The 20074-nt window shown below is 38.9% G+C and overlaps 2 protein-coding genes and 2 long non-coding RNA genes across 4 annotated transcripts in view; 2 read left to right on the top strand and 2 right to left on the bottom strand.

The window, feature by feature from the left end:
• Positions 1–3838, bottom strand: part of LOC107836634 (uncharacterized) — a 19252-nt gene extending 15414 nt beyond the window's left edge. Inside the window, exon 1 of the long non-coding RNA XR_001662576.1 lies at positions 3321–3838. This is a non-coding gene — a long non-coding RNA (uncharacterized LOC107836634). The remainder of the gene's footprint in view (positions 1–3320) is intronic.
• LOC107836636 (uncharacterized) lies at positions 3831–5258 on the top strand. The gene is made up of 2 exons (XR_001662580.1): positions 3831–4896; positions 4973–5258. It is a non-coding gene; the product is annotated as an uncharacterized LOC107836636 (long non-coding RNA).
• A 312-nt stretch (positions 5259–5570) lies between these two features.
• On the bottom strand, positions 5571–7774 carry LOC103140433 (carbohydrate sulfotransferase 2-like). Its single transcript, XM_007555585.2, has one exon. The coding sequence runs from the start codon at positions 7219–7221 to the stop codon at positions 5824–5826; it is 1398 nt and encodes a 465-aa protein (XP_007555647.1). The 5' UTR covers positions 7222–7774; the 3' UTR covers positions 5571–5823.
• A 3451-nt stretch (positions 7775–11225) lies between these two features.
• The window catches only part of trpc1 (transient receptor potential cation channel, subfamily C, member 1), a 16105-nt gene continuing 7256 nt past the window's right edge, over positions 11226–20074 (top strand). The window contains exons 1-8 of the mRNA XM_007555586.2: positions 11226–11918; positions 12420–12574; positions 13051–13152; positions 13284–13486; positions 14524–14655; positions 15096–15291; positions 16338–16674; positions 18766–18905. Of these exons, the coding sequence (XP_007555648.1) occupies positions 11753–11918; positions 12420–12574; positions 13051–13152; positions 13284–13486; positions 14524–14655; positions 15096–15291; positions 16338–16674; positions 18766–18905 (1431 nt within the window). The 5' untranslated portion in view covers positions 11226–11752. The remainder of the gene's footprint in view (positions 11919–12419; positions 12575–13050; positions 13153–13283; positions 13487–14523; positions 14656–15095; positions 15292–16337; positions 16675–18765; positions 18906–20074) is intronic.

A 20074-nucleotide genomic window follows, 5' to 3' on the forward strand; every position in this document is an offset into this window, starting at 1 on the left:
ATAATATCCATTTTAAAAAAAAAACTGCATTTTGGATTCACATTACTTATAAACCATCTTCATTTTAAATCAACGGCAACAAAATGCTTGAGATAAAGATTGTTACCACTGGTGAATGGAATTGGTTACATTAACTGGACACCTATAAAAAAGATTTTTTTTTTTTTTTTTAAATACAAAAGATGAAGTGACCCTCATGGTATGTTTCGTAATGTGGGAACTCTCTCACCAGCATACCCAGTGATTGAATGCCACAGTGTTTCTTCGAATCACCCAGGATGTTATTTCAGTTCCTGTTCTCCTCCTCTTTTCTGCCCATCTCCTGATTAAGCTTTCATTGCATTTTTGCCCTTTCAGCTGATTCAAATCCCCCTACTCATTTCCCTCCGTGTCCTCCTTATCGTCCAAGAGCATTCTGTAAACATACCGGTTCTGGCTTTCATTCTAGAACGCGCATTGTTTCCTTTTTGACTCATAAATCTCTGGGTCGTCCCACTTTTTTTATTCCCCTGGAGTGAATCAGGGTGCAGTTTGCTGTAGGTTAGGCTTTGTGTAATACACCCCCTGCCCTTGAAGTGATCTCTCTTCTATTTATGCAACAAATACATGGGTACATCTGTGGAATGCAGGTCTTTCAGCTGTTGCTTGCTGAAAATGTTTACCGTGTAAGCTTGATAGTACACCTGATAAGAGTTACGCTCTTGATTAAAGAGCTGCGAACAACAGCCTTTCATCACAAGTCTCCAGACTAAAATCCTTAAAAGAGCTGTTTTTTAAAACTAACTAAATATAGTTTGATTTTCTGACGCAGTGCCTTCAGTTGCTGTGCACGGTAGTTTAAACAAGGTCATCTCAGTTTTGTAACCCTTATTTTCACTTCCTAATTGTGTCATTCATTCTTATGAACTGCAAAGTTTTTGCCGATGGGTTTTCTTCTCCTCACTGATGTAGTTGTTGCCAATCAGTTGATTCATAGGCAGAGGAAGTTGACCAAAAACAAGGACCTGCTTTTATGGAGCTCAATGTTTGCCAGTGGGAAATAGAATCAACCCCAAAACCTAACAATTCCTTTATTTTATAAACGCCACCGTTTTTCTCTGTTAATTATGCCATTTTCTGTAGTTTTCTGTAATAACAATCTTCTTAATGTTATTTTCACAAAACTGGATTTAAAATTAACAAGACAGGTGTATCTCAAACGATAAATGTGCTATTTGTCTTGTGCTTGAAGTACTTTTTATGAATGCAATGTTTTTATATGGTTTATATTTATCTCTGGTTATTTGTTTATGTTTGTATCCAAGTTTCCTCAGTTGCACGTTTTGTTTGTATTCTAGCAGTTACTTTTTTATTTAATTTACTTGTTTTAGCATTTATTGGTGTTATGATAGTTTGCATACTGCTTATTTTGTATTTAACTATAGACCACTATGTTTTAAAAAAAAGTATGGAAAATCTGACTGGTTGGTGAAACTGATATAGCTTTTGTTCACAAATAGTGATATATTGCAAGCATGTATGTATAGATGTTTAAAAAAACGTATTTTCTGTAACGCCATATTTGTGAGAAATATAGTTTTAAACCAATAGGAGCGGATGACCAATAAAGGACACTGTTTTAAACAGAAATGTCTAAAACATCATGGGGAATACTTTTGACTGGGCCGTTGCTTTAAAAAAAAAAAACTTTTAAAGTAACAGAAAAGATTATTTTATAAATCCTTTGAGCTATAACTTTTTGCTTAATGAATTCTTACAATTTGACTTTTGCCTTTTGAATTTAACTTAAAAAAACACCTCTAGTATGGTGATCTGATTTATTAATCTAAAGTAAGTTTTAATAGGATGTTTTTTTTTTTTACTTAATTTTTTTAAAGTTGTTTTTGAGATTTTATTGATCATGTTTACTGTAAAGGAGGGGTGTTTTTAGTTTAGATGTCTTTGGCCTGTGTTATTGCTTTTGACTTCAGGCCCAGGCATGCATGCGTTAAACGACACACTTGTTTCTGCAAACAGCCTGAAGCTGAGCTATAAGCACCGATCACACTGACAGAAAAACGCAACACTTTTCTGTCACACTGCTGTTGTTTCAGTTTATTGTCCTGTTTAGGTTTTTCCCTTTCTTTTCGATATCATCTGATAAAAAAGTTAAGTTGTTCATGAATTTTCCTGAGAGCCTCTTGTTTGCAACCGCTACTCTACTTCTACTTATTCATGCAGATATGAACTTATCAGCAAAATCCCTCCGTTGTAGAAAAACACATTTTATCAGGTCTGCTTTGGCTTTTTATACAAACTCAGTCATGTATCTCATTAAGCCATGTGCATTTTCTCAGGAGTGTGCTTACAAAGATAGACAAAAGCCAAATCCAACTCTTTCTTAGCCCTAACTCTACATTTTACTCATTTACACAAAGGACTAAACTCTATCAGGGTTTCCTGAGTAGGTGCAAAGTAACCAGACCCAAAATGCACTATGTTTTTCCTGAGACACACATGGAATCAAAAAGGTAGGAGCCCGCTTTCAAGTCTAACAACTTAATACTTTCAAAGTTAGCATACTGTTAAAGGCAAAAAAAAAATAACCCCACTGTCTTGTTTGAAGTGTTAAGATATTTCACTTTTGGTCTCTAACTGTTTTACATGTCAGTTTAAAATATTTCACCAAGACAACAAATATATTAATTCAGTCTAATATGTAATAAATTTTTAGCACTTAATGAGATTAAAAAGAACCTATTATTATATATGTTGCAGGGTTAACATTTACACATATTAACGTATATTAGTATACGTTAATATGTGTATATTAAGTCCCCTTACTTTACATCTGAGGAATCGGTGAGAACTGATGATGCCTCAGTGTCTCATTTCTCAGTTAATATTTTAACTAACCCAGACCAGAGAGACGGCAACTAATGACTACACTGGACTAAAATCTAAGGTCTAAAGATAGAAGTCTAAAACAATTGAGGAACTGTTAAAACTGCTCAACATCTTGTGAAAGCATGTGCTATGCTCACATGAAACCATAATTTATTCATTTGGGCACAATTTGAGAAGGGCACAAAACGGCATTTCTGTTTCCCCTTTGAAATATTATGGAAGTGAAAGATGCTGGATGTTAAGAGACTCAACAAAGATGACTGAATTCTTGAAATGAATCAAAATGTGTTTCAACTAAGTATTAGTTTGTTGTGCTAACCAACATTTTTTTTTATTCTCTAGATTGTTTTCCTCGAAGAGTTTAGTTTGAATTGTACTAGATAAATGTGACGTAATGTGGAAAAAAAAAAATCATTTTGTGACATCGCGGTAACCTAGCATTTTGACAGGGCATGTAGATCTTTTATTCCATCCATATATTTCACGCAGAACTAAATTAATAAAACTGGGTTGCTGGGTCATAATCCAGCAGCTATTTTGTTTGGATGGAAGAAGGTAAAAGGGATTCAGTACAAGTCAAAAGGGTTCTGCAGATAAAAATATATGGGTTTGTTAAATATTAAAGCAGCCGCACTACTTAACTCCCCAAAATAAAACCCTGGATCTAAAAATAAGGATTATAGGAATTTTTCAAGGGGAAATAATTTTAAAACATCTGGTCTGTTCCACACACTCCATCCACGCCGATTACCGTTGAGCGTAAACAAAAAGTATATTTACCAAACGCCATAGGGCACCCCTAGGATATGTAGCCATTGGCAACAAATGTATGACTTTGCGGTGGTACTATTGCTTGCAGAAATACAGTGTTGTGAAAAAAACTGTCCTCCCTTACAAATTTATTTCACTTTTTTGTCACACTTCTGTTGTTTCGGATCATAAAAGTAATTTCAATATCAAACAAAGATAACCTGAGTAAATACAAAATGAAATTTTGGAAAATTATAATTTCATTTGTTTAAGGAAATAAGCCATCCAAACCAAGCCGGTGATGCAACTCCTCCCTCTTATTACACAATGACTGAGCTATGATTAAACTTCTTTAAAAGTTGAGTAAACTGTGAAACAGATGGAAAATTTTCAAAAAGCAACATGTCTTACCCCATGCTGAAAAAAAATTAAAAAACAAATGAGAAGCAAAATACTAGATAATCATCAATCTGAGAGGGGTTACAGAACCTCAGCTACGGCGTTAGATCTGAGCAAACCACAGTGTGAGACATTAGCCATAAATAAACATCATATAAAACATCAGTGTTTGTTCCCAGTGGGAGACCTGCCATGGTAACACAAAGAATGCATCAAAAACTCATCCAGGAGTTCACAAAACAGCCCAGAACGACATCTACAGCACCGCAGAGATCACTTGCCTCAGTTAAGGTCGTTGTTCATGACCAACATCTTGACTACTCTATGATACTTCAGAGAAAATGTTTTATGGACTGATGAAAATAAAGGTCTAACTTTTGGGAGAAGTGTATCCAGTTTAGCCTGCTGTAAAACTAAAACAGCATTTCAGAGAACAAACGTCATACCCACAGTCAAACAGGGTCAGAGTAGAGTGAGAGTCTGTTGCGTCAGGACTTAGACAAATTGTCGTAATTGATGAAGTCATGAATTCTGCTCTCTAGCAAAAGATCCCGACGGCCATCATTTCACTAGCTTAAGATCAAGTGCTCTTGGATTACAAAGCAGGAAACAATACACCAGCAAATAGCTCACAAACAATAAAAAGGACAATTTTAGAATGGCCTAGTCAAAGTCTGGATAAAAATCCTACTAAACACGCGGTGACTTGGCCTATAGTAAAACAAGCATTGGCCAAAATTTCTCCGTGGTGATGTAAAATATTCACATATATGGTTCAAACAGCTTTTTCCCCAAATAAATCAAATCATAACTTAAACAGCACATGTTGTATTTACTCGTTTTATCTTGTAACATACAAGTGTGTCAAAAAAAAAGTGAAAAACAGAAACTCTGTTAGGAGGCAAATTATGTTTCAAAGCACTAACTAATTTCAAAGTCTAGACACAAGCAAAATGAGACTGAATATTTCTTCAGTTTGAAAATGTTACACTCACAAATGATGCATAAAGTCATTTACTGTGAACTTTACTCAATGCAATATTATTATTTTTTTAGTTCAGGTGTTTTCATAAGAGCAAGCAATTGTAAACATTTGAAGATGGTAGAACAACAGAATGCTCACACTGACACAAAGAGAGGTTGTCCTGCTCCAGAGTTATGACCAAAAGTCCACAGTGCATGTCAACATCCTACAAGGACGTTGTCACAAAATGAAATGACAGATAAAAAAAAAAAAAACAACTGTATAAAGTACTACTGCTGTTCTGATGAGACTTCTAACTATGGCACATCATCAAACCAAATCACTGATTGTCTCTGACTTTAACGGGGTATTAAAAATAAAAATGATTTTTAAAATATGTTACTACTTTTTTTTTCCTTTCATCTACTAGTTTTTCTTTTCACTTGTACAGACAGTATGGAGAGTGAAAAATAATATATATATATATATATTTTTTTTTTTTTAAGGTTTTAAACATTCAAAAATAACTTCAAAAACATCAACTTTGTAGTGTCATAGTAATACCAAGATACATAAATTATCCTTTTGTTTCCTATCTTAAGTCATTGTCCCACAGCCGGTGTTCCTGTATAAAAGAAGTGTACAAACTGCAGCTCGAAAACAAGATATACATTCCAAATGTAGCCAGCCGGAGCTCCTTTAACACTTGAACGTAAAGCTTTAATTCCACAATAAGAGGAAACGGCACTGCATGGAAAAATGAACATTAAATTAAAAAGGTCTTTGGTGGCGAGGAGGATGCTTTTGTTTTGTTTTTTTTTTCTTCACAGTTTGGAGCGCGTCAGCAGCGATTTGCTCAAATCCTTGGCCTCCCCGGCTGTTCTCACCCTCTCGTACCCCAGGACGGACATGGAGTGGTGGCAGTAGTCTTCCACCTGCTTGATCTGCTGGATGCTGAGCACCATCCTCCAAGCGCTGGCTGCCTGCGTGGCGTTCCGGGAGGAGACGATGAAGGGCTTGGAGGAGGAGCTGGAGCCGCTGGTCATGTTCAGCGCAAACGACTCAATGTCATGGTTGGTGGTGAGGTTGGCGAAGCGGTAAACGCTCCTCAGGGTCTTGACGGGGTTCTCCACCAGGTCCTCGTACCGCACGGCCATGTACTTCCCCTTCAGCCAACCTGGAGGGTTCAAGGCAGTCCTCAGAGTCCTGGAGGTGCGGTCGCAGATCACCTCCATGGCTCCGATGGAATGGTAGTCGGAGCCGTCCTTCTTGTTGACCTTGTGGCCGGGATCTACGAAAGGTATCCGGCGCAGTTTAGGGTCCCTGCTGCGGACCACCTGTAAGTTCTCCCTAATCAGGCCGTGTCTGGATTTGATCCTTGAGTTTGCCACTGCCCGAGGGTCTCTAACCAAATGGATCACTTTCAGATCTAAGGATGGGTCCTCCATCAGAGGGGCGAGAACGTTTACATCCAAAATGCGCACCCCTTTAATGACTATAGTGTTGTACTTTAGGCACTCCTCCTCCAACAGTCTAAGGCTCTGTGGGGGACACTTTTTGCACACCTTATCATCCACCATCCCCACCACCTCCTTCCTGTAGGCTGAGCACAGGGGGTAGGAGCACACAACCTTGTTCAGCGTGGCACCAAACAGCCCTAGGGAGGTAAAGTTTTTGCCTCCGGGGCTGTTGTAAAGTTGGAAAACAGACAGATCGCAGCGATACAAGGAGCTCAACATGTCTCTGGCCGCCCCCTGCAGAGACACCGCATCACCAGGGTACAGCTTCTGCCAGATGTGCCACATAGGCTCATACAAGAAGAACACTTCTGGATTTTGGTTGAAAAGCTCACCGAAGAAGGAGGACCCCGACCTCCAGGTGGTCAAGACGTAGATGAGCTGTCTCTTCTTAGCCAGGGAGGGCCTGTAGAGAAAGCGAATGTCCGATCTGCTCTGATAGGTGGTGCTCCTCATCTGATGGTTGCACTGCTGAGGCTCCTTGGTCCATTTATAATTGGCCAAATTGAGCATGGTGAGCACCAGCAGCAGGAAATAGGCCATGAATAACACAATCCTCTTCCTGCGCAGCACTTTCATCACGATCCCAGGCTGTGCTATTATCTTGGTATGATTCCTGTAGGTTTTGAGCTTTCTCCCAAAGCCAGCATCCTTCTCCCAAGGCGCTGTCAACTTCAGTGGTTGATGGTATTGTTTGCTTCTCATCTGTAACCCCTGGAGAGAGTGGCTCCCACCACTGGGCAGAGCTCTTTACATTGACAGTAATGCACCAAGGCGCGCTCTGTAACGTGTATGCTGGGAATTTATTTTCCAGTTGATTAGGTAATATATTTTCCAAAAACCCGATTCACTGCACTGCGCAATGTTCCTCATTGGAGCGGTGGTGGATGGTGGTGATGATGATGATGATGGAGACGTTTAGGTTGTCCATACCGAGCGCTGCAACGATCCGCAACAACACAGGAAGGAGCCGCCGCCGTCTTCTTCATTGTAACAGACGCCCTGTTTGCTCATGTTCAGCGGGGGCATCTCTGCGCAGATACTGTCTGATGCATCTTTGAAAACACAGCCGGGCTGAGATCCACACATAGACACGGTGCAACAAATCAAAATGAGTCCTGCGTGAACGGCTCAAATCATCTGGATGCAATAAAGCAGCGCCAAGTCTGCATCCGTAGTCACGGATTTAAGAATCTCCCACATAGCGACCTCCTCTGCTTGTCTAACTGCCACACACTGAACGGGTTCAGTCCAAATTCAGGCGCAGAGGCCCGCCCTCTGACGCGCTTCATTGGTCCAATTGGTGACGTAATGCGGTAAGTAGCTCCTTTATTGGGTTTTGTCCCCAGTCTGTCTCCAGCGCCTCCCACATAGAGACGTAAAGAATAGAAGACGTGAGCTTCCACGCCATATTGTGAGGGACAAATTCGTCGAGAAAAATGAGGGGGTTTCTGAATAAAACATTAACATAATTTTATTTTTCTGCTCATTTTTATAAATCACTTTACGCAAAATAGGATATGCTTCTTTTTTACTACTAAATAGAAGCCACCTCTGACACAAAAGTGACCTATATCTGTGAATCAAAATAAGCTCGAGCATCTAGTTCGAAAGACAATACACGTACAATGTACCTAGATGGCCGTAAAATGTATCTTAACTTTAAAAATATCCCAAGCCACTAAAATTAGCTAAATTTTTTTGGTTGTGATGCTTAACAATGTTAGATTTGTTTAAAATGTCCACGATTTTAAGTTGCAATAATAATCATAATAATAATAATAATAATAATGATAATAATAATGAAATTATAAAAGGGAAGTGTCACAAATGTTCACTTACATTTTAGTGAACATAAAATAGTAATATATGAGCATTAACAATAACAACAAGCATAATTAGTATTAGTAGTAGTTGTAACAGAATAAAATTATGTACTTATTATTTACGTGACTGTAACTTCAACCTGCATAGAGAATGTTTTGCAATTATGATCAACATAACTATTTATATATCACTTCTCTACAGTATCACAACACATCGCACGGTCACGAGCTTGGCCTAAAATTGGCAAAATTGTCTTTTACAGCTTTTGTGTCTCAACAACAACGCCACTCAAAATGTGGCCCCATGTTAACGTATGATGTTGATCTCACTGTTGTACATCTGTGTTGTGCAGAGATGGCTCATCGTGAAAGCTTTTATTATAAGCCATAGAGGTCTCCACCCATCCTGCCTTTAAAAAAAGTTCAAGAGAAAGCGCTTTGAAGCTCTTCATTATTTCACGGCCCCACATCGCATCGTGTACTGAAATCCATACTTTAATACAAAATATGTTCTATTTCATCTACTTTTATGTACATTAGATGGGAAACTTGTCTGTTGGGAGGACTTGGCATCCCAGATTAAGTGCATGTTTTCACCACTCCAGTCTCGGGATTGATTTTTTTTCTATCTGTTCAGGCATAACATTATGACTAATGAGACGTTAGTGTGGCAGTGATCGGGTGAAATGATAATTTAACCCTAACCATAAGTTTGCCCATCTGTAATGGCCACATGGGTTTTTCTTATTTTATAAAATATATAATTTATTTATGTATATAAATAAATTATAATATATATATATATAAATAATAAATATAATATTTAAAAAATAGTAATCACAATGGAATATCAGCTTTTTCAGCGAAAATCCTTAAATTATCCCTAATGATCTAAAAAGATAATTAAAATTTCCTTGCTTTGTAAAGAATATGACCGCATTTGTCTGCATAATACACATGCTTCATCGGTAGTAAAAATGCTTGCAGATGTTCTAAAAACTTTGAACAGACTGCCCTCTGCTGGATAACGGCGTGTTCACCCCTTACAATAACACAATCAATGCAACGCATTTAATTTATATAAAACCCCCAGAAATTTAAGACATGGGCCTATTTCAATGTAGTGATTCGTTAAGTAACCGTTTCATTCAATATTTTTTTTTCTTTCATTAAAAGTAGTAGCAAATAAAAGGTGAAGTGAATAAATAATGTCAAATTAGAAAAAAAAGAGTATTTGTTGAATCAATACATCAGCCATTTAATTTGATAAATTCAGAGTTTACTTTGCATATAGAACACATAAAATGTGCAGGATAAAGGATTACTTTTTATCCAACAGCACACATAGGCCTGAACTGCTTCTTATCAAATCATTTTAAGGGATTGAGTCTGGATTTCATGTAAAATCTTCTTTTTACCCAACTGCCTGCCAGGCTTTTATTTTGACAGAACTTTTTATTTATGTTTATAGCTGCTAGTACTATTTTGTCAAACTGCAAAAATAATCCCAACTTCCTCAGTCCTCTCTGGTAAAACATCTAAAGATGTTAAGTGTTCTGACATGCTGGTGGAAAACTCCACATCTGCTCCATTAAGGCCTGGCAAGGACTCCATCAGTCTAGATATAATTAATTTCACAAATAGATGTCCAAACATATCTATTGCACAGTTAAGCCTCCATTACCGGCCACTGAATTTAATGCAGAGAATAACCCAGACATAAACTGTGATACGATTTCTATCCCAGTGTGCTGAGATACTGAGTCTAGAAAAAGTAGTTATATTCTATCAATGATTTGATCTTTTGAAAACACTTTCAATGTGTTTTCAAAAGATCAAGATTAAATGATACATGGTTGTTGTTTTTTTTTTGTTGTTGTTGTTGTTTTTTTTGGGTTGTTTGTTTTTGGGGGTTTTTAATAATACGAATTTGACAAGTGTGTTCAGTCTCTTTTGCTCTGATACCATGAAATTAATTCAATTTCAAACAACAAAGTCATCTGTACAGTAAAAAGAATGCATGTATGTAAGTATGGATGTATATTAATCAAAATATAAATGTAGCGGTTTTGTGAAGGTGGTTCAAAGATCTGTTAGAGATCACTGTTAAAAAAAAAAAAAACCAGTAAAGATCAAGGAACACACCAGGTAAGTATGAAATGAAGTTGGAGAGGAATGTAAATCAGTTTCCTAAACATAGGACACTGCAAGAAACATTGCTTTATCCATTTTTTTAAAATTACTTTTATCGTTTAGTTTATAGATACAGATACAAGATATTAGATAAAGGCAATCCGATGCCTGCATAACAGTGTTTGTAGTGTAGCCAATTTGTAATTCATCATGAAAATAATATCATCTAACTGCAAATCTAGCAAATAATTTCTGACCATCTAAATCTAAATTGACAAGCCCTGCTAGGAGAACATTATTCACAGAAGCAACAAACAAGATGAACTACAAACATCCATACCTAAAGTGCCAGTATTTGTTGACATATTTGCCATGCACCCCACAGAACTGTCCTTTATTAAAGAATGGTAATTTTTTTCCCTCCCTTTGCTGAAGGAAAGCTGTGAAAATTTCAATTAGCTTTTTTCAGGGTCACCAAACAATGCCTCTCCCCCGCAAAAAAGTAATACCTAATAAATCAAACGCTGAAATCAAAGAGCAACTTTAGAATAATATTTGCTTAATATATCATAATAGCAGGGACATATACTCCGCAGCATATAAAAAAAAGAGGATGGTTTGATGTTTAACAGTACAGCGTGCAAATAAATGCAGGTGCATAAATGCTGTAGCAAAGCTCTGTAAATAACTTGCAGCATTGTGCGCTTTTTGCTGCATAACATTTCAAGTCTCTGCCTCTGCACAGCCTATACGGTCAGCACAAACAGTACACAAAGCAGCACTGTTACGTAATTCTGAGTCTCACACACACACACACACACGCACACTGCGCTGCGCGCGCACGAAGGAAGCGCGTGCGACTCGGAGGAGGAAACATGCGCAGTAGCGTCCTCGTCAGCAGCATCAGGACCAAAAAGATCCCAGCAGCAAACCTGCGATGTGGGACAGAAGATGGTGCGTGCAAACACGGCGAAAGGAATGACATTTTTGTTTTTCTTGGCGTAAGCAGTCGTTCGACTCCGTTAATCCAGTTTAATCGAGCCTGAGGTCGGATAGTCGGTAGCGGGAAGGTTGTGTTTAGACGCACTAAAGAGAACGCAACGCCTCGGAGTGTGTTGACCACACAGGAAGATTTCTCCCGATGACGACGCTGTAAACCTGCCTCCGTTCCGCTCCGACTCGCTTCCTGGAAGGATTCCTCCACTGTCCAGCCACACATAGCAGTAACAAGGACGATGACGGGCTTTCTTGTGTGATGGTCGCAGCTTTCTAGTGGGATGCACATCAGTGCTTGGCCGTACTCGCTCTCCGTCGTAATGGCAGCTCTTTACCAGGGCACGGACACCTCCTCCCCCGACAAATTCCTGGCCTTGAAAGACGTGAGAGAAGTAAAAGAGGAGACGACGCTGGACGAGAAGCTCTTCCTGCTGGCATGCGAGAAAGGTTCGCCCATCTTCCCCCCACCCCTCCCTCCTTTTGAGCTATGTTAGGCTTTTCATTTACTAGAAGCTCATATTTACCTGCAGTGATGCAGTCAGGCCAGCAGTAGAACATAATCCGCAAATGGGGGGGGGGAGATGAGTAATGTAACTGTCTGCATGTTACAGGATTCATCTGGTGAATCTCCACAGCTCCTAACAAGGAGATGAAGCTGATGAGTTAAACACAGGTCAAATAGCACAGAGGCATGGGCATTCTCAACGAGTCATTGATAAGTTCACAGATTCACCATATAAAGCCTCTGTAAACACAGCGGAGAAGCCAAGTTACTCTGCTTTGAGGGAGATGTTATTGTTAAGCAAAGATTTAGGAGGCTGTTTCCTGTTCTGTCTCACCACTTTCCTTGTAACTACTGTTGAGGTCTGGAGGCGTCTCCTTTAAACATCTTCGAAAGAATCACTTGAAAGCCACTTGTGAGTTTTATGAACAATTTTGTCTCCTCAGGTGACTATTACATGGTGAAGAAGCTGCTGGAGGAGAACCGCCATGGGGAGCTCAACGTCAACTGTGTGGATGTGCTGGGCCGGGACGCGGTGACCATCACCATCGAGAACGAAAACCTGGACATCCTGCAGCTTCTGCTCGAGCACGGCTGCCAGGTATGTCAGAAATGACAATGCAGTGACCTGCAAATGTCGTTTTGTACGTCACTGGATTTATACTGGGAGTTCTTTGCATATTCTACATTGCAGTTCACATTTTTTATAGATCCTATTTAACACAAACATCAATGTGCTTGAATAACTATTCCTTTTTTTTGTTTGGTAGTTATTCACCCTTTATATTTAACTTGCAAATCAGGCTGATACCAAACCATCTTTGGAATAACACTCTCTTAGGTCAGTTTCATGTCCAGTCAAAGTCCAGGCCGAGATCCTATTGAAATCCTTTGGCAATGTTTGGAAATTTTCTGCAACCAGTTTAAATGAGGTATTTTTCAAATAGTTAGGCTACATGTGCAAAGCCGGTAAAAGGTGTGAGTATTTTAGCAAAGCATTTTATATTTTTCTTTCTCTCTGTCTGCTTTGTTTGTTTCCGTCCCCCCTTTTTTTCTAAAATTATGTTTTTCTCAAAGGCCACAGATGCCCTGCTGGTGGCCATAGACTCGGAGGTTGTGGGTGCCGTGGACATCCTCCTCAACCACAGACCAAGACGCTCCTCCAAGCCCTCTATCGCTGTAAGTCCCCCGTTATTGCAGGTTATTAAAACATCTTTCCAGACTCAAATAACCGAGTACCACAGCATGTAATTTTTCTTTCTTTTTTTTTTTTTTTTTAGTTTTTAATACTTGCTTGCTGTGCTTTTCAGAAACTGATGCAGCGGATCCAGAACCCAGAGTACTCCACCACCATGGATGTGGCTCCTGTTATCCTGGCAGCGCACAGAAATAATTATGAGATCCTCACCATGCTGCTAAAACAGGACATCTCCCTCCCTCGGCCTCACGCTGTCGGCTGCGAGTGCATGCTGTGCAATGCTAAAAACAAGAAGGACAGCTTAAGGCACTCCAGGTACATGCTAATGCAGTGACTTATAGCTATTAAAAAAATGGCATAAAGTGGTTTTCATGATGGCTTGCTGTATGCAAAGCAATCATTTGTAGAAAGTGTGTAGCTGTACTTTGAATTGTTTTATGTCTGTCGACACAGAGGACTACTGACGCAATGTGTCGCTCTTTCTGCTTAGCAAAAAACAGCATTTAGCATTTGTACTATGTAGCTGTTTTACTCTGACATGTAAAAGAGATTTAAAGTCTAACTTAAGCAAAAGGGAGAAAAAAAACAAACAAACAACCCACTGTGTTTTCCCCAGGGGAATTGGTACGTTTTGCTTTCGGATTACACCTTGGATTGAAAGATGTGATTTTACTGAGTTGTTTTGCTGGGCAATTTTATTTTCTGTCCCACGCAGCGGTCTGAATGAATCAATGTGTGGCTTCTCTGCCAAGCAACACAGAGCTTTAAGCAGGGCCAATTCAAGAAAACTGAATGTTTATTTTATCCAACGCATACTTCTGCTTGTTGGGAATGTCGAGACTTAACATTTAGTTTTGAAGCATTTGTAGCAGGACTGTGGTTGGTGCTTTAACCTTAAAACAACTGATGCATCTGTAGCTCAGCACTTTTCATGCTGATTGATAGTCTACTATTAAGATCTTTAACTTCTTCCAATGACCCTTCTTTTTTGCACATGCAATGATTTAAGAATACAAATATTACACCATCCACATTTATTGGAACATCTGGTAAAGATGTGTAAAAATAAATCCATCTTTAATTGCAATAACATAATCTCACTTTGAATAAGCGTTTTGTTGTTGTTGTTTTCCTTTATTTTATACTACCTTTGTTTTTATTTTTCTAAATAAGCGACTATGATATGTAATTGCACACCAAAGCAGTTACATAGAGTTAATGAACTTTAATTAGTTTATACATGTTCCCTAATATTGGCTATGTGCTTTTTCAGTTGAATTCTCACTTTTGGGCAACTTCGATCCCCCTTTTTTTTTCTTTCTTTTTTGTCTTAATAAAACTTTGTCCTTCAGGTTCCGACTCGACATCTACCGCTGCCTGGCGAGCCCCTCCCTTATCATGCTGACCGAGGAGGACCCCATACTGCGAGCATTTGAGCTGAGCGCAGACTTGAAGGAGCTCAGCCTTGTCGAGGTCGAATTCAGGTGAAAATATTGCTTACTCATTAGCCATTTCTCTGTCAATTTAGGCAAGGCAAGGCAAGGCAAGTTTATTTATATAGCACTTTAAAACAGTACCACTGACCAAAGTGCTGTACAATCACAAGATTAAACAAATAAAAATCAAAATTAAAACACATCAAAACCAACAATGCATTATTATTCATTTGTCCAGCCATAAACTGCCATAAATTCATCTTTCACTTTTGGACTTATCCTTTAAAAAATAGTTAAATAACACTGCTTCTTCTGTGAGTAATGTTCTCCTTGCAGGGCCTGTCAATTCAATCTAAAAAAAAACAACAACAAAAAACTATGGAATTTTAAAGTAAAAACTGTGCAGGTCTCTCCCTTTCAGCACAAACAATGATACTATAAGCTATAGATCTGAACAGGATATGTTTAAAAACCTATCTCTGCTGTAGGAATGACTACGAAGAGCTGGCGAAACAGTGCAAGATGTTTGCCAAGGATCTTCTGGCTCAGGCTCGAAACTCTCGAGAGCTGGAAGTGATTCTCAATCACACCTCCAGCGACGATCATGTCGACAAGAGGGGCCTGATGGAGGAGCGCATGAACCTTAGCCGGCTTAAGCTGGCCATCAAGTACAACCAAAAAGAGGTAGGCTGGAGAAAGTCTGCAACTCCAAAAGCTCACAGGTTTCATTACTTTTGTTATTGATCTCCTGTACTGTACTTGCTGTCATATTTATGAGCTACAGTAGCACGCTGTGAACTTGTCTTTAGGGAACAAAAGTTTGGCAGTTTAAAGTGTTTCCTTAAGGCAACAGCAGTCAAAGATAAACTTAAACTCTAAGTTTGAAGCTGCTAAATGATTTACAGCCTGCAAGGTTCTGTGTGAAAAATGCGTTTTGTGTTGTAGAGCTAGCAGCCCAGTGCTTCCTACTTTAGAATAAAACATTAATACAGTTATATATAAAGCTACACACGAGAAATTAGTACATAAGAATCAGTGAGAAAAAAATGATTTTAATAGCTAGTTATGTAGATTGAGAAAAAAAGCCGAAACTGGAAGGCCCTGGAAAAAAAATTAAAACTCCTTTTTTCCCCCAACATTATCTTTATTGGTTTTTCAACAATGTTTCCAGTAATATACAGGACATAAGTGTGCTCTCATATCAAAGGAAACATATTTACACTTCTGAAATGTTTTTTTTTATATTTTCCTACACTCACAAAGTTTTGTGTGTAGCCATAATCAAGAAATCAGAACATTATTGAAAACTTCATCTATCTTAGTGACTTAATTCACTAAGTGAAACACATTATGTAGATTAATTACACACAGGCTGGTGTTTTCTAGCCTTTATTGCTGTTAATTATGATGATTTTCCTCTTACAGCTAATGAAAACATGACATTAAAATTACAATATTTAATCAGACCAATAAAGAGAAAACATTTTAATACAGAACTGTTAGCTCAATGAAAAGTATGTTTAGTGCTAGCTTGTTATTTTCAAAAGGTGCTTTAAATCAGAGAACACATGTAATTTATTGAATATGACAATATTTCATTGGGGTTTAACGTGTTTGATTGATACACATTTAAGCATAGTTGTAAATAAGAATAAAAGTGATGCTTTAAAAAGCAGTCTTATTTTTTTTTTTCTTATGTCTGTCATTTCCTATGTTGTCCATCTTCACAGTTCGTGGCTCAGTCCAACTGTCAGCAGTTCCTCAACACCGTCTGGTTTGGAGAGATGGCCAGCTACCGACGGAAGCACACCTGTTTGAAGATGGGCACGGTTCTGAGCCTGGCGCTGCTCTGGCCGCTCCTCTCCATCTGCTACCTGCTGGTGCCCCGCTCCCGAGTCGGCCAAATAATCCACACGCCGTTCGTGAAGTTCATCATCCACAGCGCCTCTTATTTCACCTTCCTGCTGCTGCTCAACCTGTACTCTCTGGTCTACAATGAGGGCAAGAAGAACATGATGGGCCCCCCACTCGAGATGATTGATTACCTGCTGATCCTCTGGATCATAGGTAAGGTATCCATCTGATGAAGGATGCATTAGGTGTGGTTTGGTATGAATACGTAACAAACAAAAGAGGTCTAAAATGTGTAGAGGAAAACTAATAGTGAGCATCACCCTGAATATAATCTACATGGTGAAAAGTGGTGGTGGCAGCATCATGCTGCCAAGAACAGGTCGGTTGGTCAGAGGTGTTGATGAGAAGATGGAAGAAAATCTGTTAAAAGATTAAACAGATCTTAGATTTCAAGAAAGATTCAGCCTACAGCAGGAAAAATAATCATGGCCTTGTAATCAGGGCCTTGAATGGTCTATTCAAAGTCCAAACACAAATCAAGTCACTAAAACTGATGTTCGCAAACACTAATCTGACAGAGTCGTAATTATTTTTGCAAAGAAAATTTGACAACATCTAACTATTTAAATTTTTGCAAAGCTCATAGACAAATAGGGACGAGAGAGGATTGCCGGTTCGATTCCCAGTCCACCCACCCTCGTAATTTATGTCCCTGGGCGAGATACTTCACCCAACTTGCCAGCTGGTGTTGGTCAGAAGGGCTGCTGGTGCAAAATTGCAGCCTCGCTTCTGTCAGTCTGCCCCAGGGCAGCTGTAGCTACAAACCAGCAGTTAGTAAATTACTAACTATCCTGGCTCTGAATTCAACTGCACGCCACAGTTGCAAAACAAGTTATTATTTTCCCTCGACTTTTATTTTGGTCTGTCACGTTATGTCCTAATAAAATGCATTATACGCCTTTAGAAAAGTAAAAGATTTCCAGCTCTTGCAGCATGAATATTTATGCAAGACACCAAAATTATATGCCCCTACTTGCTTATCAGAGGCAGCTAAAAAGACACATTTATAAATGGACCGTCTCTGGAGAGCAACCTCCCTCCCTACTTTCCCCGTCTGCCAAGAAGCCATTATCATCATGCACTTTGGGTCTCGTTAATGGCTCTGGCTTCTTGCTGGGATGTTTGTAAGTGGCTGTAAAATCATGCCCCCCCCCCCCCCCCCCACACACACACCCCCACAGCTCATTGTGCTGTAGGTCTCATTCCGCTCACTGCTTGGTTGATAAATCATTCTATTAACACCACCTGACGGGTAATAGAATTCTGTAGCAGAAGCAGTGAGATTAATTCGTTAAACGTTGGAGAAATGGATGTTGGGACGTTTTCAATTTGACGTCAGTGGAGTCGCGACAGAAAAGTGAACCTGGGTTCTGTGTGTGTTCCGCAGAGGTGAAATAATTCTTCATCTGTTGCAAAACAGATGAAGAATTATCTGTTTTGCAGGTTGAGTATTTGTCAAGCTTTATTTCAAAAGATGTGATCTGTACACCAGGAATCCTGCTGCATTAATATGACATTCTCTGTCAGGCAAATAGAAAAGAGGTGTCCATGATTGCCCTTCCCTAAAATATTTTGTTAGGAGGATGTGAGTAGCTATCAAACTCCCTGGATGAGTTTGATCTTTACACCCAGCAATCATTTTTTTTTCTGCTCTCTGTTGTTGGCTGTTTTGTCTCCTGCTGCACCCATCTTCTCGTATTTCTCCTTCTCCCTTGAGCCAGTTGCCTCCCATTAATGGAGAAATCAGATGCTGTAAGAGTGTGTGTGAGCCTTTGCACGTGTCTTAATGTTTCTCATGTTGTGTTTGTGTGTCTCATTTCTCAAACACAATGAGTGGGTGAAGAAACAGCTATTAGGGTTTTCTGCGCCAAAGGCTGTCACTTCTTTGCTGGCTTCCTTTTAAAACTCCTGACAGATAAGTCATCTCTGAATCACAGTACACAGTAACTACACATTTTACTGTTTTTATAACCTGTTTACATGCAGAACTAATGGATTTTTTTTTCTGAAGAAAGTTCCTTCCCATTTTTATTAAATGCCACATGGTTCAGTATATCCCACTTGACACATTTTTTTTTCTCTTTAAATACCAATTTTTGCATATCATACCCCTTGCGTCACCTACGACTCAATCTGACAGATGACTTATGGGTTAATCCGAAAAAAAAAAGTTCCACATAGATGCAAAAATCAGTGTGTCTGTTATGTGTGTGTATCTGATGGTCAATTTCTGCACCCTTGCAGGAATGGTGTGGTCGGACGTGAAACGTTTGTGGTACGAAGGGCTGGAAGACTTTCTGGAAGAGTCCAGGAACCAGCTGAGTTTTGTGATGAATTCTCTCTACCTGGCAACCTTCACTCTTAGAATAGTTGCTCATAGCAAGGTAACAGCACACTACTTTTTTTTCCTTTTTTTTTAATTGAAAACATAGCTAAGATCAATAGAAAAAGTTCTGGTTGGAATTTTCCAGTCATAATGGAATCAATTCTGATGATTTCTGGGTATTAGTTGTTTGTTTTAGTGTTATTTTTATAAGATTAACGAGACTGTATTATGGACAATTTCCAACAAGAAGATGTGAGTGCAGAGGTTGTTAAATTCTGGATAGATATTTGACCACTTTCAAATGCCAGAACTTTTAAATAAGTAATCTTTCTGTTAGGGATCTGTTTTTAAGTTCACACATTTTGAATGGGATTAATGTTGTAGCCATTCTAGAACCTTTATTGTACACAGCTATGACCATTTAATAACAAGTTTTAATGCATTCTTGAGATTGTTGTTCTGTTGGAACATTGAACTGTGTCCAAAGTTTCAATCGTCTGGCCCAAATTGTGTCCTTCATTATTTAGGATGTTCCAGAGCAACCCATAAATGGGAAGAATGGGAAGAAATCAAGAAACTATACAGTTTACAAGGTGGCTGTAATAATAAATAAGGAGCATCAAGCTCAAGTTATTCAATCTGACGGCAGACCATGGTTGAAATTTCTACAGTTGGATGATGCACATTAACACATTAAAACACATTAAAAATAGGACACATTAAAATAGGATTGGAACAGTCAAAGCAAATTTCTGGGAAGTATTTCACAAAAATACAAAGAAGACAATTAAGCTGTTGCCCCTTAATCATACTGAATTAAACAATTAGGTTAAGTAAAAGGGTCTCCACCAACATCACCCACATTAACAAGAATGGCCTGCACCAGGGTTACTTTGCTCTGTTTGTTTTTGAGACTGCCACCAAGTGGAAGCAAACAGCAGTGCCATGCATCATCAACAGAGCTGTGCAAAACAACAGCGCTTATTGATACAGTACATTATTTTTGTTTCCTTAATGGGCCAGGAAGGGAGGAGAGTGGATGCTGGATGCAGCCAAGCAGATAAAGAGCTCTAATCAGACAACAGCTTTACAAGGATCTCATGTATAGTTGTAGTATTTCTGAGAAAAGAGTTAACTAACAGTGATCTATTTTATGTCCCTTATTACTCGCCTCACTGTGTGTGGGAGCAAATTATGGGTCCTCGTGGTCCTCATCCAGGCCAGACG

The sequence above is a fragment of the Poecilia formosa genome, unplaced genomic scaffold (assembly GCF_000485575.1).
Source record: "Poecilia formosa unplaced genomic scaffold, Poecilia_formosa-5.1.2 Scaffold71, whole genome shotgun sequence".
Lineage (NCBI taxonomy): Eukaryota > Metazoa > Chordata > Actinopteri > Cyprinodontiformes > Poeciliidae > Poecilia > Poecilia formosa.